General features: G+C 45.7%; 2 protein-coding genes across 2 annotated transcripts in view; both read left to right on the top strand.

The window, feature by feature from the left end:
- The first annotated feature begins 1,166 nt into the window (after positions 1-1,166).
- IST1 (IST1 factor associated with ESCRT-III) overlaps positions 1,167-25,363 on the top strand; it is a 413,363-nt gene continuing 389,166 nt past the window's right edge. Inside the window, exon 1 of the mRNA XM_050772779.1 lies at positions 1,167-1,176. The gene's annotated coding sequence lies outside the window, so the exon portion shown is untranslated. The remainder of the gene's footprint in view (positions 1,177-25,363) is intronic.
- CHST4 (carbohydrate sulfotransferase 4) lies at positions 20,041-22,040 on the top strand. Its single transcript, XM_050772777.1, has one exon. It carries the CDS (start codon positions 20,129-20,131, stop codon positions 21,293-21,295), a length of 1,167 nt encoding a protein of 388 aa, XP_050628734.1. The 5' UTR covers positions 20,041-20,128; the 3' UTR covers positions 21,296-22,040.

The following is a 25,363-nucleotide window of genomic DNA, read 5'->3' as shown; positions in this document are numbered from 1 at the left end:
TCTTCTTTCCAGTGGTGGTGCACACCTGTAGGCTCAGCTACTTGGGAGGATGAGGCAAGAAAATCACATGAGCCCAGAAGTTCAAGGTTGCAGTGAGCTATGACAACACCACTGCACTACAGCCTGGGCAACAGAGCACGACCCTACCCCCTCGCCCCCCAAAAAATACAAGTGAGCAAAAATAAGAAAATAAAAACATTCTTCTGGCATGGGTTGTGCGTGAGACCCCAGGACTATCCACCTACAGGATTCAGCCCTAAGCCTGGGGGACCAGTGGTTTGTCTGCAAGGAGCTAGAAGTAGCTGGAAAAGCCGGCCTGCCTGCCAGGGTAGGCCTCCTCCTCGCCCCCTAACCAAATTGTGCTCACGTTCCTTGAGTCCTCACTGCCCGATTGACCATTAGAGAAGTTGGAAGGAAAACGCCTCGTGCCAAGAGAAAGCGCAGCCCAGGGTTCAGAAGCCCCCTCCCAGCGCCGCAGTGGGGCTCTGCCAGCTCTCCAGGGAGGCGTTGGGTGGAGGATGTGGCCAGAAAGGCAGATGTCCTCTAAGGGTGAAAATAAAGTTCCTGGGCGAGGAAATGTGAGAAAAGGACAAAGAGGAATAAAGAAGAGGGTGCATCAGCGTGTGAAACGCAACAAGGCGCACAGCGCATGTGCACTGTGTAGAGCACAGGGGCTGCGGGGAGGTGTTGGGAGAGATCACGCCCTGGTAAGGTGCCAGGGAGGCTGCGGAGATCGCGTGGGAGCCCCTGAGGTGAAGCCGGGAAAGCGACCCCACAACGACCCCCTGATGGCTGCGGGAGGACTGAGAAGCCTCCTTCCCCAACATCTTAAAGAAAAAAATTAATCCAAGAGGTACTGGTTTTAGGTGCTGCCTCTTTTACCTTTTGCTTAGATTTTGGAAGAGTTTAAAATTTTCCTCTTTGCCTTTAGATTCTCTCCCCTTGTATCCGACATTAATTAAGCACCTACTGTGTACTAGATGCTGGTACTAGGAGCACAAAAGGGAAGACCCCTATTAAACGCATGTGCATCATTACAGAGGTTTGCACAATTTACTTTGGGGGGCAGGAAGAAAGAACTGGCACGGGGAGAAGGGAAGGTTACGCAGGAAAGGCATGTCTGAACAGGGTTTAGAAGGCTGAATTTTTGGCAGGTGGCGTAAGAGTCAGGTGGGGAAGAGAACATTCTAGAAGAAACAGCAGGTCTTAGAGAGGCATGGAGTATGAAAAGACACGCTTCTGTGACTAACATAACAAAATAATTTGGACAAAGTTATTTATCCTTCCTAACTCTAAGTTCCTCTTGAATAAAAAGAAATAGTGACAGCAATATAGCAACGTGTCCAATCAGTGGATTATAAAACACACTTCAAAGGCAAAATAATATCCTCACACCCAAAAGGTAAATGCTATAATAACTCGGGTGAACTGTGTTCTTGGAAAAGGAGCTTAGAACAGTTTATCCCAATGTTGATTCTAGTTTTGGCTTCATGGAGTCTCATTCATTCTTACTTCTGACCTCTACCCCTGACTATAATTATTTTTTCAAGGAACTAGACCAACAGGACCCAAGGGAGAGTATCAAAGGCACAACAAAGGAAAATGAGGACAACCCAATACCCGGAAAAAAAACAAGTAATTCATGGACTCACAATAGGCCACAAACTAGATGACTGTCAGGAAGAGAAGAGCAAACCTTATGATCTTAAAATGATTCATTGTTCATTTGCATCCTCGCATCAATCTAGACTTTAAGAGATACGTGATTTTTAAATAAATGGGTACATCTGCATAATAGTATTTTGGCATTAAATTATTTGATATGACGTTCAACATGTTTCTGCAAAAACCATTCCACCATACTGCTAGAATCTAGCAGCTAGATTGACCCAACACTTCATTATGTCATTCCCTTGCTCAAAAGTTGAAAGCAACCAGATGCGGTGGCTTACACCTATAATCCCAACACTTTAGGAGGCCAAGACGTGAAGATCACTTGAGCCCAGGAGTTCAAAACCAGCCTGGGCAACAGAGTGAGACTTTGTCTCTACAAAAAATAAAAACACATAGTCCCAGCTATTTGGGAGGTTGAGGTGGGAGGATCGCTCGAGCTCGGGCAGTCAAGGTGATAGTGAACTGTGATTGCACCACTGCACTCCAGCCTGTATAACAGAATGAGACTGTCTTAAAAATGAAAAATAAAGGCCAGGCGCGGTGGCCCACATGAACCAAGAGCTTTGGAGATTGAAGTGCTTTCACATCTTTATGTGATGCATATGCCCTGCAGCTATTAACCTTTCTGCAGTTTCATGTTTTGTTTTGTTTTCTTTTCCGGCCAGGTGCAGTGGCTCACGCCTGTAGTCCCAGCACTTTGAGAGGCCAAGGTGGGCAGATCACTTGAGGTCAGGAGTTTGAGACGAGCCTGGGCATCATGGCAAAACCTTGTTTCTATTAAAAATACAAAAATTAGGCCGGGCACGGTGGCTCATGCCTGTAATCCCAGCACTTTGGGAGGCCAAAGTGGGTGGATCACCTGAGGTCAGGAGTTCAAGACCAGCCTGACCAATATGGTGAAACCCAGTCTCTACTAAAAATAGAAAAATTAGCCAGGCATAGGGACAGGCGCCTGTAGTCCCAGCTACTCAGGAGGCTGAGACAGGAGAATCGCTTGAACCCGGGAAGCGGAGGTTGCAGTGAGCGAAGATCACGCCACTGCACTCCAACCTGGATGACAGAGCAAGACTCCATCTCAAAAAAAAAAAAAAAAGAAAAACAGCTGGGCATGGTGGTACATGCCTGTAATCCCAGTTACTCGAGAGGCTGAGGCACGAGAATTGCTTGAACCCAGGAGGCAGAGAGAGGTTGCAGTGACCTGAGATCATGCCGTTGCACTCCAGCCTGGGTGACAGAGTGAGACTCTGTCTCAAAAAGAAAAAAAAAAAAAAGTTTCCTTTTTTAAGGTTGAACAAAGGCTCATTCATTCCTTCCTTTCCCAGACTTTCACCAAGCGCCTTCTATGGGTCAAGCATTGTGCTGAGTGCTAGATATACACAGACAAGAGGTGATATACACAGATAAAAGGTGATTCTCTCCCAACATGAGTTGGGAAGACAGACATGGCTAAGGCTTGTGACACAGCTATGCTGAAGGGACTCTGCAACAATTATCTAAGGCTACCAGAATGCAGAGTAACAACCAGCCATGAAACTTCAGTGGTATACAATAAAAATCTCATTTCTCATGCATCTAGGGTGGTCGCTTAGGAGGTTCTGCTGATTTGGCTTGGGTTCACTGAAGTGTCTGGTGGTTAGCTGCCATTGGCTGATCTAGGATGGCCTCAGCTAGGACAACTGTGGTAATTTGGATGTGCTTCCCATGCTTTTCACCCAGCAGGCATGATCTCATGGCAGTGACTTAGACACAAGAGCAAGAACACATCCAACTGCACAAGTTACTTTTAAGCCTCTGCTTAAAAACATCCCAACAGGCCAGACGTGGTAGCTCATGCCTGTAATCTCAGCACTTTGGGAGGCCTAGGCAGGCGGATCACTTGAGGTCAGGAGTTTAAGACCAGCCTGTCCAACTTAGTGAAACCCTGTCTGTACTAAAAATACAAAAATTAGCCGGGCGTGGTGGCACATGCCTATAATCCCAGCTACTAGGGAGGCTGAGGCAGGAGAATTGTTTGAACCCTGGAGGCGGAGGTTGCAGTGAGCCGAGATCGCACCATTGCACTCCAGCCTGGGTAAAGAAGCAAGACTTCATCTAAAAAAAAAAAAATCCCAACCATCAAAGCGAGTGGCATAGCTGAGACTCCAGGCAGAGTTATACATCATAGGGCATAGATAAAAAGATGGGAGAATGGAGGTCATCATGGCAATCTGCCACACACAGACCAGGGCGCCTAACTCAGCCTAGGGACATAAGGAACGGTTTCCCAGAGAAGGTGATGCTGACTTGAGTTGAATCTTGAAAGAGAAGATGCAAGTTAGCCAGGCCATAAAGGAGATAGGGCGCTTTAAGCAGAGCAACCCACATGAACCAAGAGCTTTGGAGATTGAAGTGCTTTCACATCTTTACTTTATGTGATGCATACGCCCTGCAGCTATTAACCTTTCTGCAGTTTCCTGTCTGGAATGTAGATGTGAGCCCTAGATGTGCACAGCTGTCTCCTGGCCATGAGGCAATAAGCATGAAGTTGATGGTCCCCCGTAGAAATAAGTCACCCGATGGTATTCTTGAGCCACTGTATCCACCCCAACTGTATGACTACATGACTTCATGTCACACAGGTCAACACCCAGGAACTCCTGTGATATCCCCTGGAGAACTACCTACTCCCTCAGTGCTCCATGATCTATCTCCTCTTTCTCCCTCAAAACTCTTTTTTTTTTTTTCTCTGAGACTGAGTTTCACTCTTGTTGCCCAGGCTAGAGTTCAATGGCGTGACCTCGGCTCACCACAGCTTCTGCCTCCCAGGTTCAAGCAATTCTCCTGCCTCAGTTTCCTGAGTAGCTGGGATTACAGGCATGCACCACCACACCCGGCTAATTTTGTATTTTTAGTAGAGATGGGGTTTCTCCATGTTGGTCAGGCTGGTCTCGAACTCCCGACCTCAGGTGATCCACCCGCCTTGGCCTCCTAAAGTGCTGGGATTATAGGCATGAGCCACTGTGCCTGGCCCAAAACTCTTGTTCCTTCAACCAAGCTGACTCCAGATGCTTTGCATTGTTTGGAGAAGTGGTAATGTGGTTTCTCAATGTCTAGAGTTTCAACAACACCTCTACCCTGGCCTCCACATCACCATTGCCAAGAGTAAAGAGGGAGCACCCTAGCCTCTCCCGGCAGGTTCTTCACACTGCCCTTCCCCAAGTTTTCAGTTTGGCCACCACTATCTTCCTGGAGGCCATCATTATCTGTTATTATTTCCTTTATTCTGATTTATGCCAGTCACACAAGTAGCCCAGGATCCTTTGCATTTCATCCCAAATCCCAAATGGCTCCAAACATCTCATTTTCTAACCCCATTTCCCACCCTCCCCATCCCCTGACACCCTCAATAATTCATTGTTGGGATCCACAAAATCCATCTTTTCTCAAAGTCTCTTCATTTCCTCTTCACTTTCTTGCTCTAAAGGAAACTAGGTCTCCTTTGAAGACACTGCTTTCTCTGCAGTCCTCTCAGATGGTGTCTGTTTCTCTCTTACACTCCACAGTGGAATAGGTGTTCTTGTTCTTCATTGCTGCTTCCAGATTATTCTGGCTCCCTCCTTCTTAAACCTTTCCAGCTTTGACTCTGATATTAACCAGACTATACTGCCCTCATTACAGTCATATGACCCCTGCCACTCTCCAACTCTACTCCTGGGACAATTCTACGTGAACTCAATATCCTTAGAGATGATACTTTCAAAGCCCTGATGTCTCAAATCCTTGACCTCCTCACTCCCACACAACTTGCCCTCCAACTTAGCTCAGCTATAAACTTTCTGTCCTTCTTTCTCCTCTTAACCAGCTTAGAGTCCATGGTTCATTATTATAATTATGCCCTTGAATATCCCCTAGGCTCCTTTGCCTCTCTAATACTTCATTGTACTTTTCCAGAAACGCGGAGGTCTTACTCAAATCTAACTCTCCACCTATCCCCACACAAGAAGTAGTAGCCGAAGTTGGTTGGAAAAACTACACACCTCTGCTATCTGCTTTCACTTTAAGTTTATGACCACTGGCCTTCAGCTTCACTCGTCTATCTTACTTCATTACCCTAGCACAGTCACTGACGTATTCTCATAGATTGCCATTCCATATCTTCCTCTCTCTCTTCAAGCTTCCATAACTCCTCCCCCATCCTCAGACTCAGCTGACAACCTTATCCCCTCACTCACTAGGAAAATAAAAGCAATAAAAAGGGAATTTCTACAAATTCCCAGCACATCATCTACCCACCTACCTGCAACCTCCATTCCCCGAGTTCAAGTTATTCTCCTGCCTCAGCCTCCTGAGAAGCTGGGATTACAGGTGTATGCCACCATGCCCAGCTAACTTTTGTATTTTTAGTAGAGACGCAGTTTCGCCATGTTGGCCAGGCTGGTCTCGAACTCCCGACCTCAGGTGATCTGCCCTCCTCGGCCTCCCAAAGTGCTAGGATTACAGGCGTGAGCCACCACACCCGGCCGAGAGACACCAACTCTTAAAAGGTGCCTAACTAAGCATCTCGAGGAATTTGTACTGTGTCTCTAATGAGCTCCCTTGCACCATTTTCATCAGGGAAATGCTGGGGATCCGATCCATCCTAGGAAAGATCACTCTAGCTGCAGGGTAGAGTGGGAAGGCTGGAGGGGGTAAGATTGGAGATATGGGAAAAAGTGAGAGGCTGTTGGCAGAAATTCAAGCAACAAACAAAAAATGGAAAGGCAGACCGAAGACAGTGGCTGTTGACATAAAAAGAAGGAGGGCAAATTTGACAGCTATTTAAAGGCTATTTTACCTTTAGACAGACATTGGTGATCAATGTGATACATGAGGTGACAGTCCACCAGAAGACACACTGATAGTCTCCCCAGATTTCCTCTCCAGAAACTCCTTGACTAAATCATCACAGGTCACCTGAAGCCGCCTCTGACAGTTTTTGGAAGACCAGAGATAGAATTTCAGGAGACTGATTCCAGATAAAGCCGCAATTACGCAGCAATGCTATGTTCCTGAACCATTAAAGACATACAAGGGATGCCTGAACTTTACTAGGAACTCCTGGCTCATTATTTCCTATTTTCCTATCCTCTCTTCTTTACAAAGGAGCAACAAGAAAGCAAGAACCAGTGAAAAACTTAAAACTGTGTTCATTTTTCTGCTAATCTTGATCTATTCTAGTCCAATTTATTCTCCCACTGTTGAAATAAATATTCCTAACACAGATAAGGGACATCCTATTGCTGGCGGATTTCCTACACAGATGTCCACCACCAGGGCCCAGTTCAAGGAAGCAAGTTCTACTGAAAGCAATTACCCATTTGATAATAGGATTTACAGCAACCAAGATTTCCTTCCTGGCTTGCAGACACTTCTTCCAAAGGTGCTGGCTCCCTATGATGCTAAGATCCAGTCTCTACAGCCTTCAGAAACTTAGCCAAACTACAAAGCCCTCCAGAATCTATTCTCTAAACTCAGCCACTTAGCCAGTGACCTACTCAGGCCTGACACTGGCTTTGGTAAGCAAAACAGGGCTGGTGACCAATGTAGGGAGTGACATGTTCTTCAACCGTTTCAGGCCCGGATATCTGCATTGCAGGCTGATGCTCAGAGTAAAAAAATGAGGAATGCTAGAGCCCCTACATGAAAAGAAACTCAAGGAAGCATCACTGTCCTTTTAGTGTCAATAGGGACAGAAAAGATATGTGGGTAAGTGTGGAAGTGAAGAAACTGCATTCTCATTTGGAGTGATGGTCAGGGTAAGGTAGCAGAAGTAGGTAGTATAATCAGCAGAAAGATCCTTTTGACCCCTGAGAAAATCAGAGTCTAGGTCAGTAGCTGACCCCAGGCCTCTTCACCACTCAGGTGGGTCCCCAGACAGTAAAGATGGTAAACTTCCAAGGGCAAAGATGCGAACAGCCACTCTGCTGAATAGTGGTCCCCAGGAGATAATTGTCTAAATCACTTCAAGTACACACAGCCTTTTGTAGGGATTTTAAACTTGGGATTCCTTGGCATTGCATATGATTTTGTGTTTGCAAATGAGCAACTGTACATTTTTCTACTATGAGCAACTGTACATTTTTCTACAGAGGTCTATATCTGTTATCAGATTTTGGAAACTCAAAAAGAGAAAGATTAGATCTCTTACTTGACTGCATGATCCAATATGGTAGCACTAGGCACGTTTCAGGTGGGCAGTGCCTACTGTATAGTGCAGATATGGAACATTTCCATCATCACAGAGACTGCTATTGGACAGTGCTGCCTTAGAGACGTGGACTGCAGGACTTCCACAGGAAGGCCTGGATATCAGACACCAACATTCAAATTTCTTCCCAGTGCTGTGGAATGTGGTAGGCCCTTGGAAGTCCAGTATCTGAATATGCTGGTCACCACCGTATACTAGTGACCAGATGATGCCTTTCTTTGGCTGATGGTATTCTACCAGCATGAATTCCTAGCAAGGGAAAGATGGCAGGTGATCTGAATTACTTGGGGTTATGGTGTATTTGAGTGACCTCACTGTATTTAGGAAGGCTCTGAAAAAACATGAAAAGAACGTTAGAAAGGGCTGGAGTAAAACTACAGGAGTCCCCCTTTATCCACGGTTTTGCTTCCCAGTTTTAGCTACTCATCATCAACCACGATTTGAAAATATTAAATGGAAAAATTCCAGAAATAAACTTCATGTATTACATACTATTCTGAGTATGCGTGATAAAGCCTTGTGCCAACTCGCTCTGTCGTGCCAGCACCTGAATCATCTCTTTGTCCATAAAAGCAAAACTACCAACTGCCCAGTTCCAGCGCTTCCAGTTACACCTCTGCCCAAAGTCCTTCATTGGAGGAAGAGAAATTTCTCTTCTCTCTGCCAGAGAGAAACAGGAAGGGAGGAAGAGCCACACAATTGAAATCAATTCAAGGCAAGCACCACAGGTTCTTGTCATTCGTGCTTAGTGGACTCAGCTGATGGAAATCGGCAACGATCATCCCCGAGCTCACACATCCCTGCCTGCTCTCTCTCTTCCAAGGTCTGGAAAAGGAACTGGCAGCTGAGTTGTGCGGGGGTGGGGAGGCATTATTATTCGATAATAACAACCACTTTTTAACTCTTATATTGTCATAATATTGTGTTAGGAGCTTCATGCATTAATCCTAACATTCACAACAATACTGTAAGATAGATATTGTTACCCTTATTTAACACTGATAATATTCTAGGGCTCAAAGAGGTGGTATGACTTGCCCGGCAAGATCTTGGACTTGAAAGTCTGAGGCTTCCATTCTCCACCACAATTCACGTTCATTCATGGGCATCCATTGTTTCAGACTCATGACAACTGTGTAAAGTAGCACAGAGTAGATATGTGATTGGCCAAGGGCACACAGCAAGGGAGAAGTTGTAATCTTTAATAACTTGTTTCTTTTTTTCTTAAGTGGGATTTTTTTTCTCCTGTACCACCAAGCCAGTACATCTATGTCCTCCCAGAAAATATTTATTACCTCTTGTAGAAAGGGTGAAGATACTGAATACGACACAGAGGCTGAGAAATGTTACCTCCCTAGACCCAGGGTGGAGTGAGCAGGCAGGTGCAATGCAAGAAATAACTTTCACATTTTCTCCTCGGAGATAAGGTCTAGGAATCAGGTTTGAGATTTTGTAGCCTGTCCGGTTGTAAGTGTCAAGAAATTTCCCTATCAGCCTCCTCTACTAGCTCTCCCTGGGTCTCTCTCCCTCTTTCTTTCCCTTTTTTCCCCCCTCCCTACTCTCCCCCAAGGGAGTTGACCTTCACAGTTGCCTTTCAGGAGTCAACATTCCAGGATGCCTCCAGTCTGGGGGAAAATGCTTCCTCCTTTGCTTCTCCCAGCCCACCTCAAGCAGTCTCCCCACCCCTCGGGTCTCACCAGTGTTAAAGCTGTTACTTTCACAGCTTCCTGGGAGCGAGTGCTTTCTCAAGCCCATCTTGCAAGGTGGGTCCTTTTTTGTTTTTGGCAGAAGGGAGGGGACAGTGAAATGTGCTCTGAGTAGGGACAGTTATGCAAAAGCAAGTAGTAGGAGGAAGCCAAGAGGGGAGTTGGTGAGTCAGAGGAGAAAAGCGCACGGCCCGGCTAGCAGTGAGCCTCTCAAAAGCAGCAGGGAAGCCCAAGCCACAAGGTAAGGAGAGAATTTCTGTGTATGACTCCAATGCAGAGCCATTATCCCAGAGCTGCTTGAGCAAGAGTAACAGATAACCTCTGGCAGCTAAGCTGGAGATTACAGTGGCGAAGGCGGTTTGCGTAGAGGGGATAAATCAGATCACCTGGAGAATTTTCTGGGCAAACTAAAACACAAGCTGCTCACCAGCAGCCCCAAGCCCCACCAGCTCTATCCCTAAATGGGTCCAAAAGAGCCCAGAAAGCAGGTCAGGCTGTTCTGATGTATATTTTGTAGATGCTCCCCTGGTGCAACAAACTAGTTCAGATCCCGGCTTTGGAGCTCACATTTCTGTACTTCCTGCAGCTTCTCCTCTGTTTTCTGCTGGGGAGTGGAAGGCAGGAGGTGTAAGGAACTGTAGGTTTTCTCTAGCTCAGGTGAGGGATAGTGTGACCATTGAAAACTCTCAGCCCTGGGACCCCCAAAACCTGGGTTCTGATCCAGAAAGGGCTATTATCCCAGATGAGCCAATTAAAATTTAATTTATTCTGAAAAATGAGGAAATGGCTCATCACTGTCTAAAATATCTAACTGGATCATTATCATAATTGCAGCTAAAAGGGCTTTAAAAATGTGGAACACCATGCCCATGTGCAATATGATTAAGTTATGGTGCCAGCATATCAGCTAAGGTAGAAGATACGTCTATCTTGCATGGCCTTGGACAAGTTTGAAACTTCTAATTGGAACTGAAATACTTTTCTATGTGTAAAATAAATGTAATATTGTCGATGAAGAGTCAGACTCTGTGACATATTTGAAGAGATTTATTCTGAGCCAAATATGAGTGACCATGGCCCGTGACACAGCCCTCAGGAGGTCCTGAGAACATGTATCCAAGGTGGTCAGGGTGCAGCTTGGTTTTATACACTTTAGGGAGACATGAGACTTCAATCAAATACATTTAAGAAATACATCTGGCCAGGTGCGGTGGCTCGTGCCTGTAATCCCAGCACTTTGGGAAGCTGAGGCAGGTGGATCACCTGAGGCCGGGAGTTCAAGACTAGCCTGGCCAACAGGGCGAAACCCCGTCTGTACGAAAAATACCAAAAAAAATTAGCCGGGCATGGTAGCAGTCACCTGTACTGCCAGCTACTCGGGAGATGGAGGCAGGAGAATCGCTTGAACCCGGGAGGTGGAGTCCACAGTGAGCTGAGATCCTGCCATTACACTCTAGCCTGGGCAACAAGAGCAAAACTCCATCTCAAAAAAAAAAAAAGAAAGAAAGAAAAAAAGTATGGGTGGGAGGTTCCAGCTTATAGGTAGATTTAAAATTTTTCTAGTTGACTGTTGGTTGAGTTTATCTAAGGACCTGAGATCAAAAGAAAGGAATGTCTGGGTTAAGATAACGGATTGTGGAGACCCAAGTTCTTATTTGCAGAGGAAACCTTCAGGTAGTAGGCTTCAGAGAGAATAGGTTGTAAAATGTTTCTTATCAGACTTAAGGTCTGTGTTGGTGTTAATGCTGGAGAGGTATAATGAGGCATGTCAGACCCCCACTTCTTGTCATGGCCTGAAACAGTCTCTCAAGTTAAATTTTAAAAAGAACCCTGGCTGAGCACAGTGGCTCATGGGTGTAATCCCAGCACTATTAGGAGACTGGGGCAGTGGATCACTTGAGGTCAGGAGTTCGAGACCTGCCTGGCCAACATGGTGAAACCCCGTGTCTACTAAAAATACAAAAAATTAGCCAGGCATGGGATTACATGGGCACGTGCCTATAATCCCAATTACTCGGGAGGCTGAGGCAGGAGAATCGCTTGAACCTGGGGAGTCGAGGTTGCAGTGAGCCGAGATCATGCCACTGCACTCCAGCCTAGACAACAGAGCAAGAATCCATGTCAAAAAAAAAAAAGTCCTGGCTGAGGAGGAAGTCCTTTCAGATGGTTGGGGGAACTTAGAATTTTATTTTTGGTTTATAGTATCTTGCTCAATCTTCCTTTCTGGGTCTCATATAGTGAAAAAAAACACTGCACAATATATGTTCACTTGTCATTTGTTGATAGATGTTCCTTGAGCACCTACTATGTGCCATGCACTGTCCTTGGCACTAGTGGCACAGCCCTGGCGGGACCCAGGTCCAATCCTCCTGACACTGTCTAGGGAGACTTTGTTATATGGACACCCTTTACCCAGGTGCCTATATCCAGAGGTTTCCCAGGTCTTCAGGCTATTCGTGAGGATGCCAGTTTCCCCAGTCCAACCCCATTCCCTCTCTCTTTGCTCAAGGTATCTTCTGCTGTATCTAATTTCTACTTGTAAGGGGCATAATTTCATGGGAAGTGTAAATTAGGAATGTATCCAGTGACTGGAATCCAGACTTCTTAAATTAATATCTGTCTGGTTTCCTGCCCCGCCTCAGAATTTCCCATTTTGTCTCTACAAAGCTACATGGTACCGATTTGGGGGACATCTATAATTCAGCTCTCTCTAATCAGCTGCTGCTTGAGGTCACCCATCCGGCACCTTCGTGGTTCCTGTGCCAAACATAGATTCTCCCTTCTCACCACCTCTTTGGTGGTGTTTTCAAGATCCTGAGGTTCTCTTGACTCCTCAGAAATGGCTGTCCTTTGTGTTTTAAGATGATACCGCTCACCCATCATTGGGGCAACATGTTTTTAAATTAATTTTTGGGGTGGTGATGATGGAATGTGCTGAGGTTGGGTTTTGATTTGTTTTTGTTTTTTGTTTTGCTTTGTTTTTTGCTTTTGCTTTGTCAGCCTAGTAACTGAGCTGATTCCAGCAAGGTAGCCTGTCACCCAGCAATGCGGTTTTTATATTTTAAATGTTTTCTAAAACTAATTTTCATACAGGGAGAGAAAAATAATTTCCCTCCTGGTTTTAATTAATGCTTGGTATAGTAACTGTTTTTTGGACTGAGGGTTACTGTGCCATATTGCATCCAACCCACGCCTCTGACTTTATTAGTAGCTTGGTCCAAGTAACTGAGACGGCATGGGTTATGTGCTCACTGCTCCATTCAATAGCCTAAATTTTAGTCAGTGATGCTGAAGAGTGTCCTGTGTGCATTTCAGAAACGGATACTTACGTTTCATTCTCTTAAAGGAGCTCCTTTGGTTTTCTGCTTTCTAGCAATTGCTGTGTGGCTTTTTTTTTTTTTTTTTTTTTTTTTTTTTTTTTTGAGACGGAGTTTCGCTCTGTCGCCCAGGCTAGAGTGCAGTGGCACGATCTTGATCAGGAGATTGAGCCCACGCTCATCTATTTACTCACTTACTCATTTATTTAGCAAGTGTTTAATAAGCCGAGCCCTGATCATTTGTAGAACTGTTATTTACCTGTAAGATAAGATACAGCCTTTCCCTTAAGCTATAGCGGCCCAGAGAAAAGAGAGGCACTCATACAGCCTTTTACTGTCAAGATGGAAGGCTGCTAACAGAAGGTCTGGGAAACAAATTAATCTCAAGAGGGGGCCGGTTGCGGTGGTTCACACCTGTGGTCCCGGGACTTTGGCAGGCCCAGGCAGGAGGATCACCTGAGATCAGGAGTTCAAGACCAGCCTGACCAACATGGCAAATCCCCGTTTCCACTAGAAATACAAAAATTAGCTGGGCATGGCTATAATCCCAGCTACTCGGGAGGCTGAGGCAGGAGAATCACTTGAACCCAGGAGGCAGAGGTTGTGGTGAGCCAAGATGGTGCCACTGCACTCCAGCCTGGGTGACAGAGCAAGACTCTGTCTAAAAAACAAAATTAAAACAAAAAAATCTCAGGAGGAAGAGACAGAATTTCTTTCAGGGAGAAGGCAGGCTGTGGTCAGATTCTTGAAGGAACAGTGGCTGTCCTGCAAAAATCTCAGGGCTTTTAAATCACAAGGCAAGTTGGGAAGAACTGAAAGTCGGGAGCCTAAGGCACTAAAACAGAGAGGAGTGATGCGAAATCAAGACTAGGCCATGAAGGACCCCAGGTGCAAAGCGTGGGGATGTTTATTTAATCCCATATACACTGGAAATTTATTGAAGGATTTTTAAGAGGGAAGTTGATAGACTTGTGCTTTAAAAAGATACTTTTGGCCAGGTGCAGTGGCTCACACCTGTAATCCCAGCACTTTGGGAGGCCAAGGCTGGAAGGTGGCTTGAGGCCAGGAGTTTGACAACAGCCTGGGCAATATAGCGAGGTCCAGTCTCTAGTGAAAAATAAAAAAATTATCTGGGTGTGATTGGACACACCTGTGATCCCAGCTACTGGGGAGGCTGAGACAGGAGGATCGAGAATCACTTGAGGCCAGGAGTTCAAGGCTGCAATGAGCTATGATCACACCACTGTACTCCATCCTGGGCGACAGAGTGAGACCCTGACTCTAAAAAAAAAGGAAAACAAAAAGATTTTGGGCCAGGCGTGGTGGCTCACACCTGTAATCCCAGCACTTTGGGAGGCTGAGGCTGGTGGATCACTTGAGGTTAGGAGTTTGAGACCAGCCTGGCCAACATGGCGAAACCTTGTCTCTACTAAAAACACAAAAATTAGCTGGGCATGGTGGCGGGCGCCTGTAATCCCAGTCACCTGGGAGGCTGAGGGACGAGAATCACTTGAACCCAGGAGGCAGAGGTTTCAGTGAGCTGAGATCACTGACAGAGTGAGACTCCATCTCAAAAAAAATAGTAATTTAAAAAAAAAAAATGAAAAAGGTAGTTTTGGGTAGCCGTGGGTGATGGGGAGATGCTGAGAGACAGAATAGAAAGGTCGACGTCAAAGGCCACCCTAGAGACGAACAGCTGGGAATTCTGGCAATGGGAGAGTGGGATTCGAGGACACTATTGAAGAGTCCCCTTCCATGAAGCGCCCTGACTCGCATCACCTCGCTTCTGCCCGGGCCCAGGAGCATCTGCCTCTGTTGCTCATTACAGTCTTCAGAAATGAGTTTTGCCCAAGACACATCCTAAAGTATCCCCTGGCTCTCCGGCCAGCCCATCATGTGTCGTCTAGATCCTGATGTGTCTTGAGGCTCAGTGACAAGGGATGGAACTTGCTTCACAAAAGCTACGCTTTCTAGCCAGGGCAAGTGCTCACGGAAAGAAAAATAAGTCAGAGGATTTCCACGGGAGTGCCTCAGAACCGTGGACAACTAACACCTGAGAACAACTGGGGGCAGTTAGAAGGCCCAGCTCCAGCTTGGGGAGGAAACGGGCTTCAGGCCAGCAGCAGTTGGCAGGCAAGGAGGGCCCATAGCCATCAAGCCCCCGCACAGGACTCAGAACTTGCCCCAAGTTGGATGGAGGAAGGGAGGGTGTCGCTTTGAAAGGTCTATTCTCCTAATCCCTAGGAAATGTTAGCTTTTTCCTAATTATAAGCCCTGCTTATAAAATTCTATCACCATTTCCTTATAAGTGTATACAGGTTAAGTTCTTCTCATTTTCCTCTCCTTTTGGTTTTGCTCCATTGCTTCCTATTTTTGTTCCAAACTTTTTCTCGTACTCACATTGCCCTTAGGAGAAGTCTCTTGCTAAAGTCACCTCTTCAGTCTTTGCGGGGAGGAAGGACATCCTTGGACCATGATCAATAATAGCCTAGTTTCTAATCATTTTCCTCTTGCACTCAAGTTTTAAGAACTAGGAGCACATCCTAGCTGGTTCTGTTCTTTTTTTTTTTTTTTTTCTTTGAGATGGAGTCTTGCTCTGTAACCCATGTTGAAGTGCAGTGGTACGATCTTGGCTCACTGGAAGCTCTGCCTCCCTGGTTCACGCCATTCTCCTGCCTCAGCCTCCTGAGTAGCTGTGACTACAGGTGCCTGCCACCACGCCTAGCTAATTTTTTGGATGTTTAGTAGAGACAGGGTTTCACTGTGTTAGCCAGGATAGTCTCGATCTCCTGACCTCGTGATCTACCCACCTAGGCCTCCCAAAGTGCTGGGATTACAGATGTGAGCCACCACGCCCAGCCTAGCCGGTCCTGTTCTAATCTACAGGGCTAAGACTACAGGGCAGGAATTACCACTCATTGACATTTTCCTGGCATATAGCAAGTGATTTTCAGGCATGAAGGTGAGATGATCCTCATTGGATCTTTTTGGCACATCCAGAGGAAAAGCACTGTTATTATGAATGCAAGAAAAGGGGTTTTTCTGCTATTGCCACCCAAGGTTTGGCTTGAGTCATTTCATACTTCCCAGAAGGTTCAGGGGACTTCCAAGGAAAACCCACGAACTGGCAAGGCATGCTCTCCCTTCAGGAAGAAAGCTATAAGGGCCAAGAGTCTCCTTTGTGGCTGCCCAGTTTCTCTCCTAAAATCCACTCTCGCAGGTCTCTGGAGCCCTGGACATAGATAATAGTTTCTGATCAGTATGAAGGCTGCCTTCATACATGTGTGATCTTACATACATGTGTGATGGTGTGTGAACATAAAGGTCATCACTGAAGCATTTGAAATGGCAAAAGACTGGAAACAACTTGTAAGCCCATCAATGAGGAAACTGATTAAATAAACTGTGGTTAATCCATATAATACTTCTTCGAAGCAACAAGGAACGAGGAACTGCTTTACAAGCTGCCCTGGAATGCTCCCTAAGACATATTGACAACTAAAAATGAAGGGCAGCACAGAACAGATAACTTGAATTTTTTTTTTTTTTTTACATTTTAAAGAGGAAAAAAATTAAGAACACATACACATTTGAATGTTCTTGTGTACACATAAAGCAACTGAAAAGACGCATTAAAAATGAACTTAGGCCAGACACAGTGGCTCACACCTGTATAATCCCAGCACTTTGGAAGGCCGAGGCAGGCAGACCACTTGAGGTCAGGAGTTCGAGACCAGCCTGGTTAACATGGCAAAACCTCGTTTCTACTAAAAATACAAAAATTAGCTGGGCGTGGTGGTGTGTGCCTGTGGTCTCACCTACTTATGAGGCTGAGGCAGGAGAATCGCTTGAACCCGGGAGGCGGAGGTTTCAGCAAACCGAGATCACACCACAGCACTCCAGCCTGGGCAACAGAGCAAGTCTCTGTCTCAAAAAAAAAAAAAAAAAAAAAAAAAAAAAAAAAAAAAAAACAACAACAACAACAACAAACAAACTTAGTTGCTATCTGGGGCAAGATGAGAAATGGGCAGGTGAGGTCAGGTGCTGGAAGTAGACGTTTCACTGTACACTGATGACAAAACACCAGCTAGCAGATAAATAGCAGCTGTCAGTACGTAAAGAAGAGAGGACTGATTTGTCAGCTAGTAAAATTCTTAGGTTTTCTTTCCTCTGGAAAAATACTATGACCCCTTTAAAGATATGTCACTACCCATGTTGACAAATAGCTCTAGAAGTTCCTAATTTCTGACTACAGGCCTCTCTCACAGGCACAAGTGCTTCTCATAAGATTTCCCCTCCTGGCTGGGCACGGTGGCTCACGCCTGTAATCCCAGCACTTTGGGAGGCTGAGGCGGGCGGATCACAAGGTCAGGAGATCAAGACCATCCTGGTCAACATGGTGAAACCCCGTCTCTACTAACATACAAAAATTAGCCGAGCCTGGTGGCGCGAGCCTATAGTCCCAGCTACTCAGGAGGCTGAGGCAGGGGAATCACTTGAACCCGGGAGCGGCAGGTTGCAGTGAGCCAAGATCACGCCACTGCACTTCAGCCTGGTGACAGAGCAAGACCCCGTCTCAAAAAAAAAAAAAAGATTTCCCCTCCGCGGTGACATACGTTAAAAGCCTGGGGTGTGTCAGGCTGGGCTGCAGGCTGGCAGGCACTTTTCTCCCTCCTGCATACAGAATCTGAGAAAACACTTGCTTTAAATTCCAAGTCTGTAGATACTTTTCAAAACAATTCGAATCATGTGACTATTACCTATTAAAAACTTTTTAGGCTGAGCATGGTGGCTCATGCCTGTAATCCTAGAACTTTGGGAGGCTGAGGCAGGAATATTGTTTGAGGCCAAGAATTCAAGATCAGCCTGAGCAACATTTTTATTTTTTTCTTTTTTGAGACAGAGTTTTGCTCTTGTTGCCCAGGCTGGAGTACAATGGCACAATCTGGGCTCACTGCAATCTCCGCCTTTCGGATTCAAGTGATTCTCCTACCTCAGCCTCCCAAGTAGCTGGGATTACAGGCACCAGCCACCATGTCCAGCTAATTTTTGTATTTTTAGCAGAGACAGGGTTTCACCATGTTGGCCAGGTTGGTCTTGGAACTCCTGACCTCATGTGATCCACCTGCCTCGGCCTCCAAAAGTGTTGGGACTACAGGTATGAGCCACTGTGCTCAGCCATGAGCAACATTTCAAGACCTCATCTCTGCCAAAAATAAATAAATAAATAAATAAATAAATAAAAACTTTTTAAAAAAATGGTATAAGACCTGCCACCACAAAAATAGCTGACCCCCAAACCCAGCCCCAGTTACCATCTGGAAATCTAGCCTCTATTTTTTACTAAAGCCAGAAGGGAGAATTTCTTGTGTATATGGTGATATACAAATGAATGCCTTACTACTACTATGAATATTTTACTATGTGCAATAGCTATTCTCTCTCCCAATTATGTCAGAAGGTCACCCAGAATGACAAAGTCATGTGGGAAGGAGGTTAAAATCTCCCTTGGAATAACATTCTAGCATAGCACTGGGAACCGCGGTCCTTTCACACAAAGCAAGCCCTGATGGCAAAATGTTGCCTTCAGTCAGTATGAGACTTCGTACGAATCACAAAGTGAGACTCCTTTCTCTAGATATTTACTGTCTATCAACAGGAAAACCATCTTAATATACTTATTTTTTTTGTTTTGTTTTATTTGTGGGTTTTTTTGGAGATGGAGTCTCAGCCTTTCACCCAGGCTGGAGTGCAGTGGCGTGATCTCAGCTCACTGCAACCTCTGTCTCCCAGGTTCAAACGATTCTCCTGCCTCAGCCTCTCAAGTAGCTGGGACTATAGGTATGCGCCAACACACCCAGCTAATTTTTGTATTTTTGGTAGAGACAGGGTTTTGCCATGTTGACCAGGCTGGTCTCAAACTCCTGACCTCAAGTGATCTGCCCAGCTCAGTTTCCCAAAGTGCTGGGATTACAGGCATGAGCCACTGCGCCTAGCCTTAATATATTTATTTTGTTGGACCAAGATACTTTACTGTCACCTACAAAAAAACATTTTGAAAATAAATATCTAAATTCTTGATGGGATGGCACTCCCTAGGGTTGTGTGATACACACTTGCCCAACTCTACTGAGCTGCCCTGAGTAGGCTGTCCCACGTAATCAAGCATGCCTCAAGCAGCAATGTGGGAATCATGGGTCACAAGTATCACCGGTGAGAGTGACACAGCTCTGAGATCTGTGGCACTTAGGTTGGCTTGCCATGCTTTCTTAGAGTTGGCAGGTAAGGAGACTCTAATAGCTCAAATAACCTTAATTCAGCTCAAATAGAGTCAGACAGTTTATTACCTACACAGATACAAGGTCAACATTGGATCAACTCCCCATGGCCTTGGTCCCACGGGATGACACCAAATCAGAAGGATTTGCTATCTAGGGCAGGGTGAGAAATGGGCACGTGAGGTCAGGTGCTGGAAGTAGACTTTTCACTGCACACTGATGGCAGAACACCAGCTAGCAGATAAATAGGTGACAGGCACCATGAGCACCTGGCTCTGCCTTTGAGGAGACAATTCCAACTAAAGCCAAGCAGTTGTACAGCCTGCAGCCCTATCCTTTGAGGGACTGGAGTGGAAAAGTCCTGTGCTTAATTGCAGTGAGGGAGGGAGATGAGACACAGTCTTGGCTGCAGTCTCCCTTATGATGGAGGGATGAGTAAGCAGTGGCCTCGAGGCAGTTCTCCACTAGCTGGCTTATCTCCCTCTGTTTCTGCAGGAATCACAAGGCATTCAACCAAGACTTGAGTTAGACTGAGGTGAAGCCTCCCCTACATGGCCTGTCTGAAGACATCCTTGTCGGCAGGGCACCATGATGGAGCCATTTCCTTATGTTGATTAAATATGGCTCAGTTCAGATATTTTTGGTAAACCAATGGGCAAGGCGGCTTGGTTTAGAAAGACCAGGAAGGAGGAATTAAAGACCCTGAAGGAGAATGTATCAACACACTAAGTGTAAAGGACAGGAAATGATGTGGAGAGGAATTGGCGCCACTGTTGGCAGGAATCCTCTGGCTTCCCATGTTGCTCCTTGGTGGAGGGTCAGAGAGCAGGCGGCTTTGGCCAGAAGGGGAATAGAAGGCAAACAGTAAAACAGCAGCCCAACTCCACCCTTTCTATTTGTTCCTTAAAGGTCTGCCACTTCAGCACAATGCTACTGCCTAAAAAAATGAAGCTCCTGCTATTTCTGGTTTTCCAGATGGCCATCTTGGCTCTATTCTTCTATATGAACAGCCACAACATCAGCTCCCTGTCTATGAAGGCACAGCCCAAGCGCATGCACGTGCACGTGCTGGTTCTGTCTTCCTGGCGCTCTGGCTCCTCTTTTGTGGGGCAGCTTTTTGGGCAGCACCCAGATGTCTTCTACCTGATGGAGCCTGCCTGGCATGTGTGGATGACCTTCAAGCAGAGCACCGCCTGGACGCTTCACATGGCGGTGCGGGATCTGATACGGGCCGTGTTCTTGTGTGACATGAGCGTCTTTGATGCCTACATGGAACCTGGTCCCCGGAGACAGTCCAGCCTCTTCCAGTGGGAGAACAGCCGGGCCCTGTGTTCTGCACCTGCCTGTGACATCATCCCACGAGAAGAAATCATCCCCCAGGCTCACTGCAGGCTCCTGTGCAGTCAACAGCCCTTTGAGGTGGTGGAGAAGGCCTGCCACTCCTACAGCCACGTGGTGCTCAAGGAGGTGCGCTTCTTCAACCTGCAGTCCCTCTACCCGCTGCTGAAAGACCCTTCCCTCAACCTGCACATCGTGCACCTGGTCCGGGACCCCCGGGCCGTGTTCCGTTCCCGAGAACGCACAAAGGGAGATCTCATGATTGACAGTCGCATTGTGATGGGGCAGCATGAGCACAAACTCAAGGAGGAGGACCAACCCTACTATGTGATGCAGGTCATCTGCCAAAGCCACCTGGAGATCTACAAGACCATCCAGTCCTTGCCCAAGGCCCTGCAGGAACGCTACCTGCTCGTGCGCTATGAGGACCTGGTCCGAGCCCCTGTGGCCCAGACTTCCCGAATGTATGAATTCGTGGGGTTGGAATTCTTGCCCCATCTTCAGACCTGGGTGCATAACATCACCCGAGGCAAGGGCATGGGTGACCACGCCTTCCAAACAAATGCCAGGGATGCCCTAAATGTCTCCCAGGCCTGGCGCTGGTCTTTGCCCTATGAAAAGGTTTCTCGACTTCAGAAAGCCTGTGGCGATGCCATGAATTTGCTGGGCTACCGCCACGTCAGATCTGAACAAGAACAGAGAAACCTGTTGCTGGATCTTCTGTCTACATGGACTGTCCCTGAGCAAAACCACTAAGAGGGTTGAGAAGGCTTTGCCTCCACCTGGTGTCAGCCTCAGTCACTTTCTCTGAATGATTCTGAGCCTTGCCTACATCTCTGAGCCTTAACTACATGTCTGTGGGTATCACACTGAGTGTGAGTTATGCCCACACATGCTCAAGCAGAAGGATTTTTGTGTCCATGCTTGTGTCTAGAAAACAGACTCGGGAACCTTATGTGAGCAGCATATCCCACCAGTGAAACAGGGTATTGCTCTTCTTCTTTTCTTGATCTTCCTGTCTGGGCAGACTTCAGAGACTTTGTGGCCTGGAGCCCTATTAAGCATGACACGGTATCAGTGGAATTGATCCATAAACCTCCCTGTCCACATCTTGCCCAATGGGGAATGGATCTTTCACCAAAGAGCTCACCAGCATTTTCCACAGAGATGCAAATTCTGAGCCCTCGGAGTTCCCAGTGGATTCAAGGAAGGAAGTGGGAACAAGGTTGGATGCCTACTTGTGAGCTTGATCATCACAGCTATCGGTAATCAGAAATATGAAACAAAATCTCTGCACAAAAGAGCAAGCTCTTAAGTTCACAGGGTGCCTGGGCTGCATTTGAATATCACTTCCCCTCTGCATTTTCCTATCACATAGGAGACTTTGACCTGTGAAGCTGCCATCTGTTAATACTAAAATTCCAAAATAAGATTGTTTAGAATGTCCCTTTTTATGCTTGTTAATTATTAGCAGTAAATGTTCATTCTTATGGGATCCTAAGCTAAGAATAGATGTAATCATCTTTATTGGTTTTTTTAAACACCTTTGCTATTATCTATCACCCATTTATATGGAAAATTGCTAAGATAATGTTTGGTTTCAGATGATGAACTAAGTCTATGCCCTCTCAAGAACTGGTGGAAAAGAGACAATCAGCAGCTAAGCCCTTTCTTTCTTGTGTGAGGTATAAGTTGTGATAATGCCATATGTGTCACCTAGGGTCTGGGCAGAGAGTTTTTTTACTCTGATCCCTCAGCCAGAGGACCTCAGTTCTAGTATGACTGGTGCTATTTAGCTCCTCCTGGCCACTTCTCCCAATAAGAAAAGTTGTTACTACCAATCTTGGCAGGAGCCCCCAGATCTAGTTTTACAATAGAATCTCACCTGTTAAAAAATGCAGATTACCAGGCACTGCCTCAAATCTGCTAGAATCAGAATCCCCCAGTATGGGGGCTGGAGTTCTGGTGACTCTTCCATGGCTAGCCTGGCACTAGCACACCTTGCACCAGGCAGCAACACTGTTCGCCTTCTTGCTCCAAGAAAGGTGACTCTTCCACAAACGCAGAGTATGTATGCCACTTGCTCTTGACACGGGTGATGTCCGTGTGTTGGAAAGAATAGAAAGAAGCTCCCTATATGTCTGGAATTCCGTGGACCTCTGAGTCCTGACTTTTTAAATATCTCACTTTGTCCAAGTCTGAGAGATTGTGTCATTTTCTCTTTCTTTTTGTTGCCACCTTTTGACGAGCTTCATAAAGCGTCCTGGATGTCGGGTCAGAACTCTTGCACTCCATTCGGCCGAGTAGTGATTGAGCTTCTCCACTGCCTCAGATACTTCAGTAGCTACTTTTCCCAGCTGGGTCTCTTGAAGTTAATTTACATGTGGCTTTAAAGAAGCTAATTTATTCTAATGTCCAAATCTTTAAAAACTCCTAAGAGCCTAGGATCTCCCAGGCAAATGCTTGCCTCTACAAGGCAAATGTTTACCCCCTAAACAATGTCAGAGTAAAATTTCCCAGCATTAAAAATAAAACCAGAACAGCAGATGACGGTGTGAACACAGCGAAGAAGGCCAGTGAGGAAAGAGACAGTGGTAGACTCAACTACCTCTGATTTCCCTTCTGAAAGTCTGGTCTCTGTCTGAATTGTTTTAAAGTTAGCAACCTCTTTATGAGCCATCCCTATGTGATGCCTGCTTGTCCTTCTCCAAAAAGATCACCCCATCCTGATACAAGAAAACAGACTAGCCACACAGAAGTCTCAGAGTTATTCAAGATCCACTTTAGAACAGCTTTAAATTGCCTGCATTCCAAGTCTGAGATATCCAATGAGGTCCAGAATCTAAGAGCCACACCCTTGAAGAAAATATCTGTGCTCTTTGATAGAGTAGCCACTAGCCACCAATAGTTGTTTAGATTTAAGTTAATTAAAAATAAATTTTTAGCTCCTCAGTCATACTAGCCACATTTCAAGGACCCAGTAGCCACGTGAGGCTAGTGGCTACTATATTGGGCAGCATAGATATAATGTCCACCATTGCAAAAGTTTGATTGGACAACTCTGGTCTAAATTCATTTTTATATGTGTATCATCTAATCCCTCATTCAACCTCATCCTCCTAGGCCAAAAAGTTTAAAGAATATATAATATCATGGCATTTTTATATAGCATAGAGTGCATAATATAAAATCATGCTATATAGGCTGGGTGTGGTGGCTCATGCCTATAATTCCAGCACTTTGGGAGGCCAAGGTGGGCAGATCACTTGAAGTCAGGAATTTGAGACCAGCCTGGCCAACATGGACAAACCATGTCTCTACTAAAAATACAAAAAATTAGCCAGGTGTGGTGGTGCACACCTGTAATCCCAGCTGCTCGGAATGCAGAGGCAGGAGAATTGCTTGAACCCAGGAGGCGAAGGTTGCAGTGAGCTGAGACAGCGCCTCAGCACTCTAGCCTGGGTGACAGAACGAGACTGCCTAAAAAAAAAAAAAAAAAAAAGCTATATAATCTTAAAAGCCTGACCCAGTGTTGAACAAGACTGCAGTGAACAATGGCACAGTGTCTTGTTGAAGTGTTCAGGAGGCTGGAACTGGGATTCAGTGGTGAGAGTGGCAACAATTGTGAGATATGAGGCGTCTGGGGACATGAGAACTGGTGACAAGCATACAGGATGGTGTTCTGCAAGACATCCTTCCTAATTCAGAGACATCTGTCCCATCCCCAACCCCCAACAACAGAAAGGTGTTTCCACCTCAGCCTGTCTAGCTGCATAGAGTCTGTACATGGGTTTAAACCCAGATTAGGGGTGAATTGATCAAATTTCTCAAAGCTAATTTTTAGGGTTTAGGGAATGAGCCTCTCTCAAGTCTAATGTAACCATAACAGCCTGAATTGCCTAATTGCAATGCAGCAACAGATTTATTTACAAAATGCCAAACTAGGCAACTCCTCCAACTCCTACTGTTTGTAATTGGGAGTCGGGGAGTGGAGGTCTCAAAATTTATAAGTAATTATCTGGATGGTGAAAGGGGAATAGGTTTTAGGCAAAGGGGTGTCAACAGTAACTTAACTCTGTTTCTATCTGTAGTTACTATGTGGCTTCATTTTCTTTCTGTTTGTTTTTTGAGATGGAGTCTCGCTCTGTCACCCAGGTTAGAGTCCTGTGGCGTGATCTCTGCTCACTGCAACCTCTGCCTCCTGGGTTCAAGCAATTCTCCCTGCCTCAGCCTCTCGAGTAGCTGGGATTACATGCATCCGCCACCACGCCTGACTAATTTTTGTATTTTTTAGTACAAACGGGGTTTCGCCATGTTGGTCAGGCTGGTCTTGAACTCCTGACCTCAGGTGATCCGCCTGCCTTGGCCTCCCAAAATGCTGGGATTACAGGCATGAGCCACCATGCCCAGCCGTGACTTCATGTTCTATAGAATGAGAGCAGTTGCTAAGTTTTTAATACACTTTCATTAAAACTACATTTTTTCAGCTTATGAATAGTGGTTATGGAGAGAAAATCAATGTCTGTTAATTTTTATGCAAAGATCTGCCATTGAATTGTCTGTAATATGTTTCTCAAAATATCATTTATAATTTACTATGTGATTTATACCCAAGCTAAATATAAACTGACTTCATTAACTATGTACATTATCATGACTCTGTTGAATAACTTTCACAGACCAACAAAGCAAAAGTAAAAATGAACTCTGAGTGACCTAGTCCAGTTAACAATAGACCTCTGATAGGCATTAGTTGAGGGTCCCCAACACACTGCCCCTCGTGTCAAGGGTTATGCCCCACTTCTGGATAAAGGTCCCTGGTCA

This window comes from Macaca thibetana, chromosome 20, assembly GCF_024542745.1.
Source record: "Macaca thibetana thibetana isolate TM-01 chromosome 20, ASM2454274v1, whole genome shotgun sequence".
NCBI lineage: Eukaryota > Metazoa > Chordata > Mammalia > Primates > Cercopithecidae > Macaca > Macaca thibetana.
The sequence above is the reverse complement of the archived record's forward strand: the minus strand, read 5'-3'. Positions and strand labels throughout refer to the sequence as shown.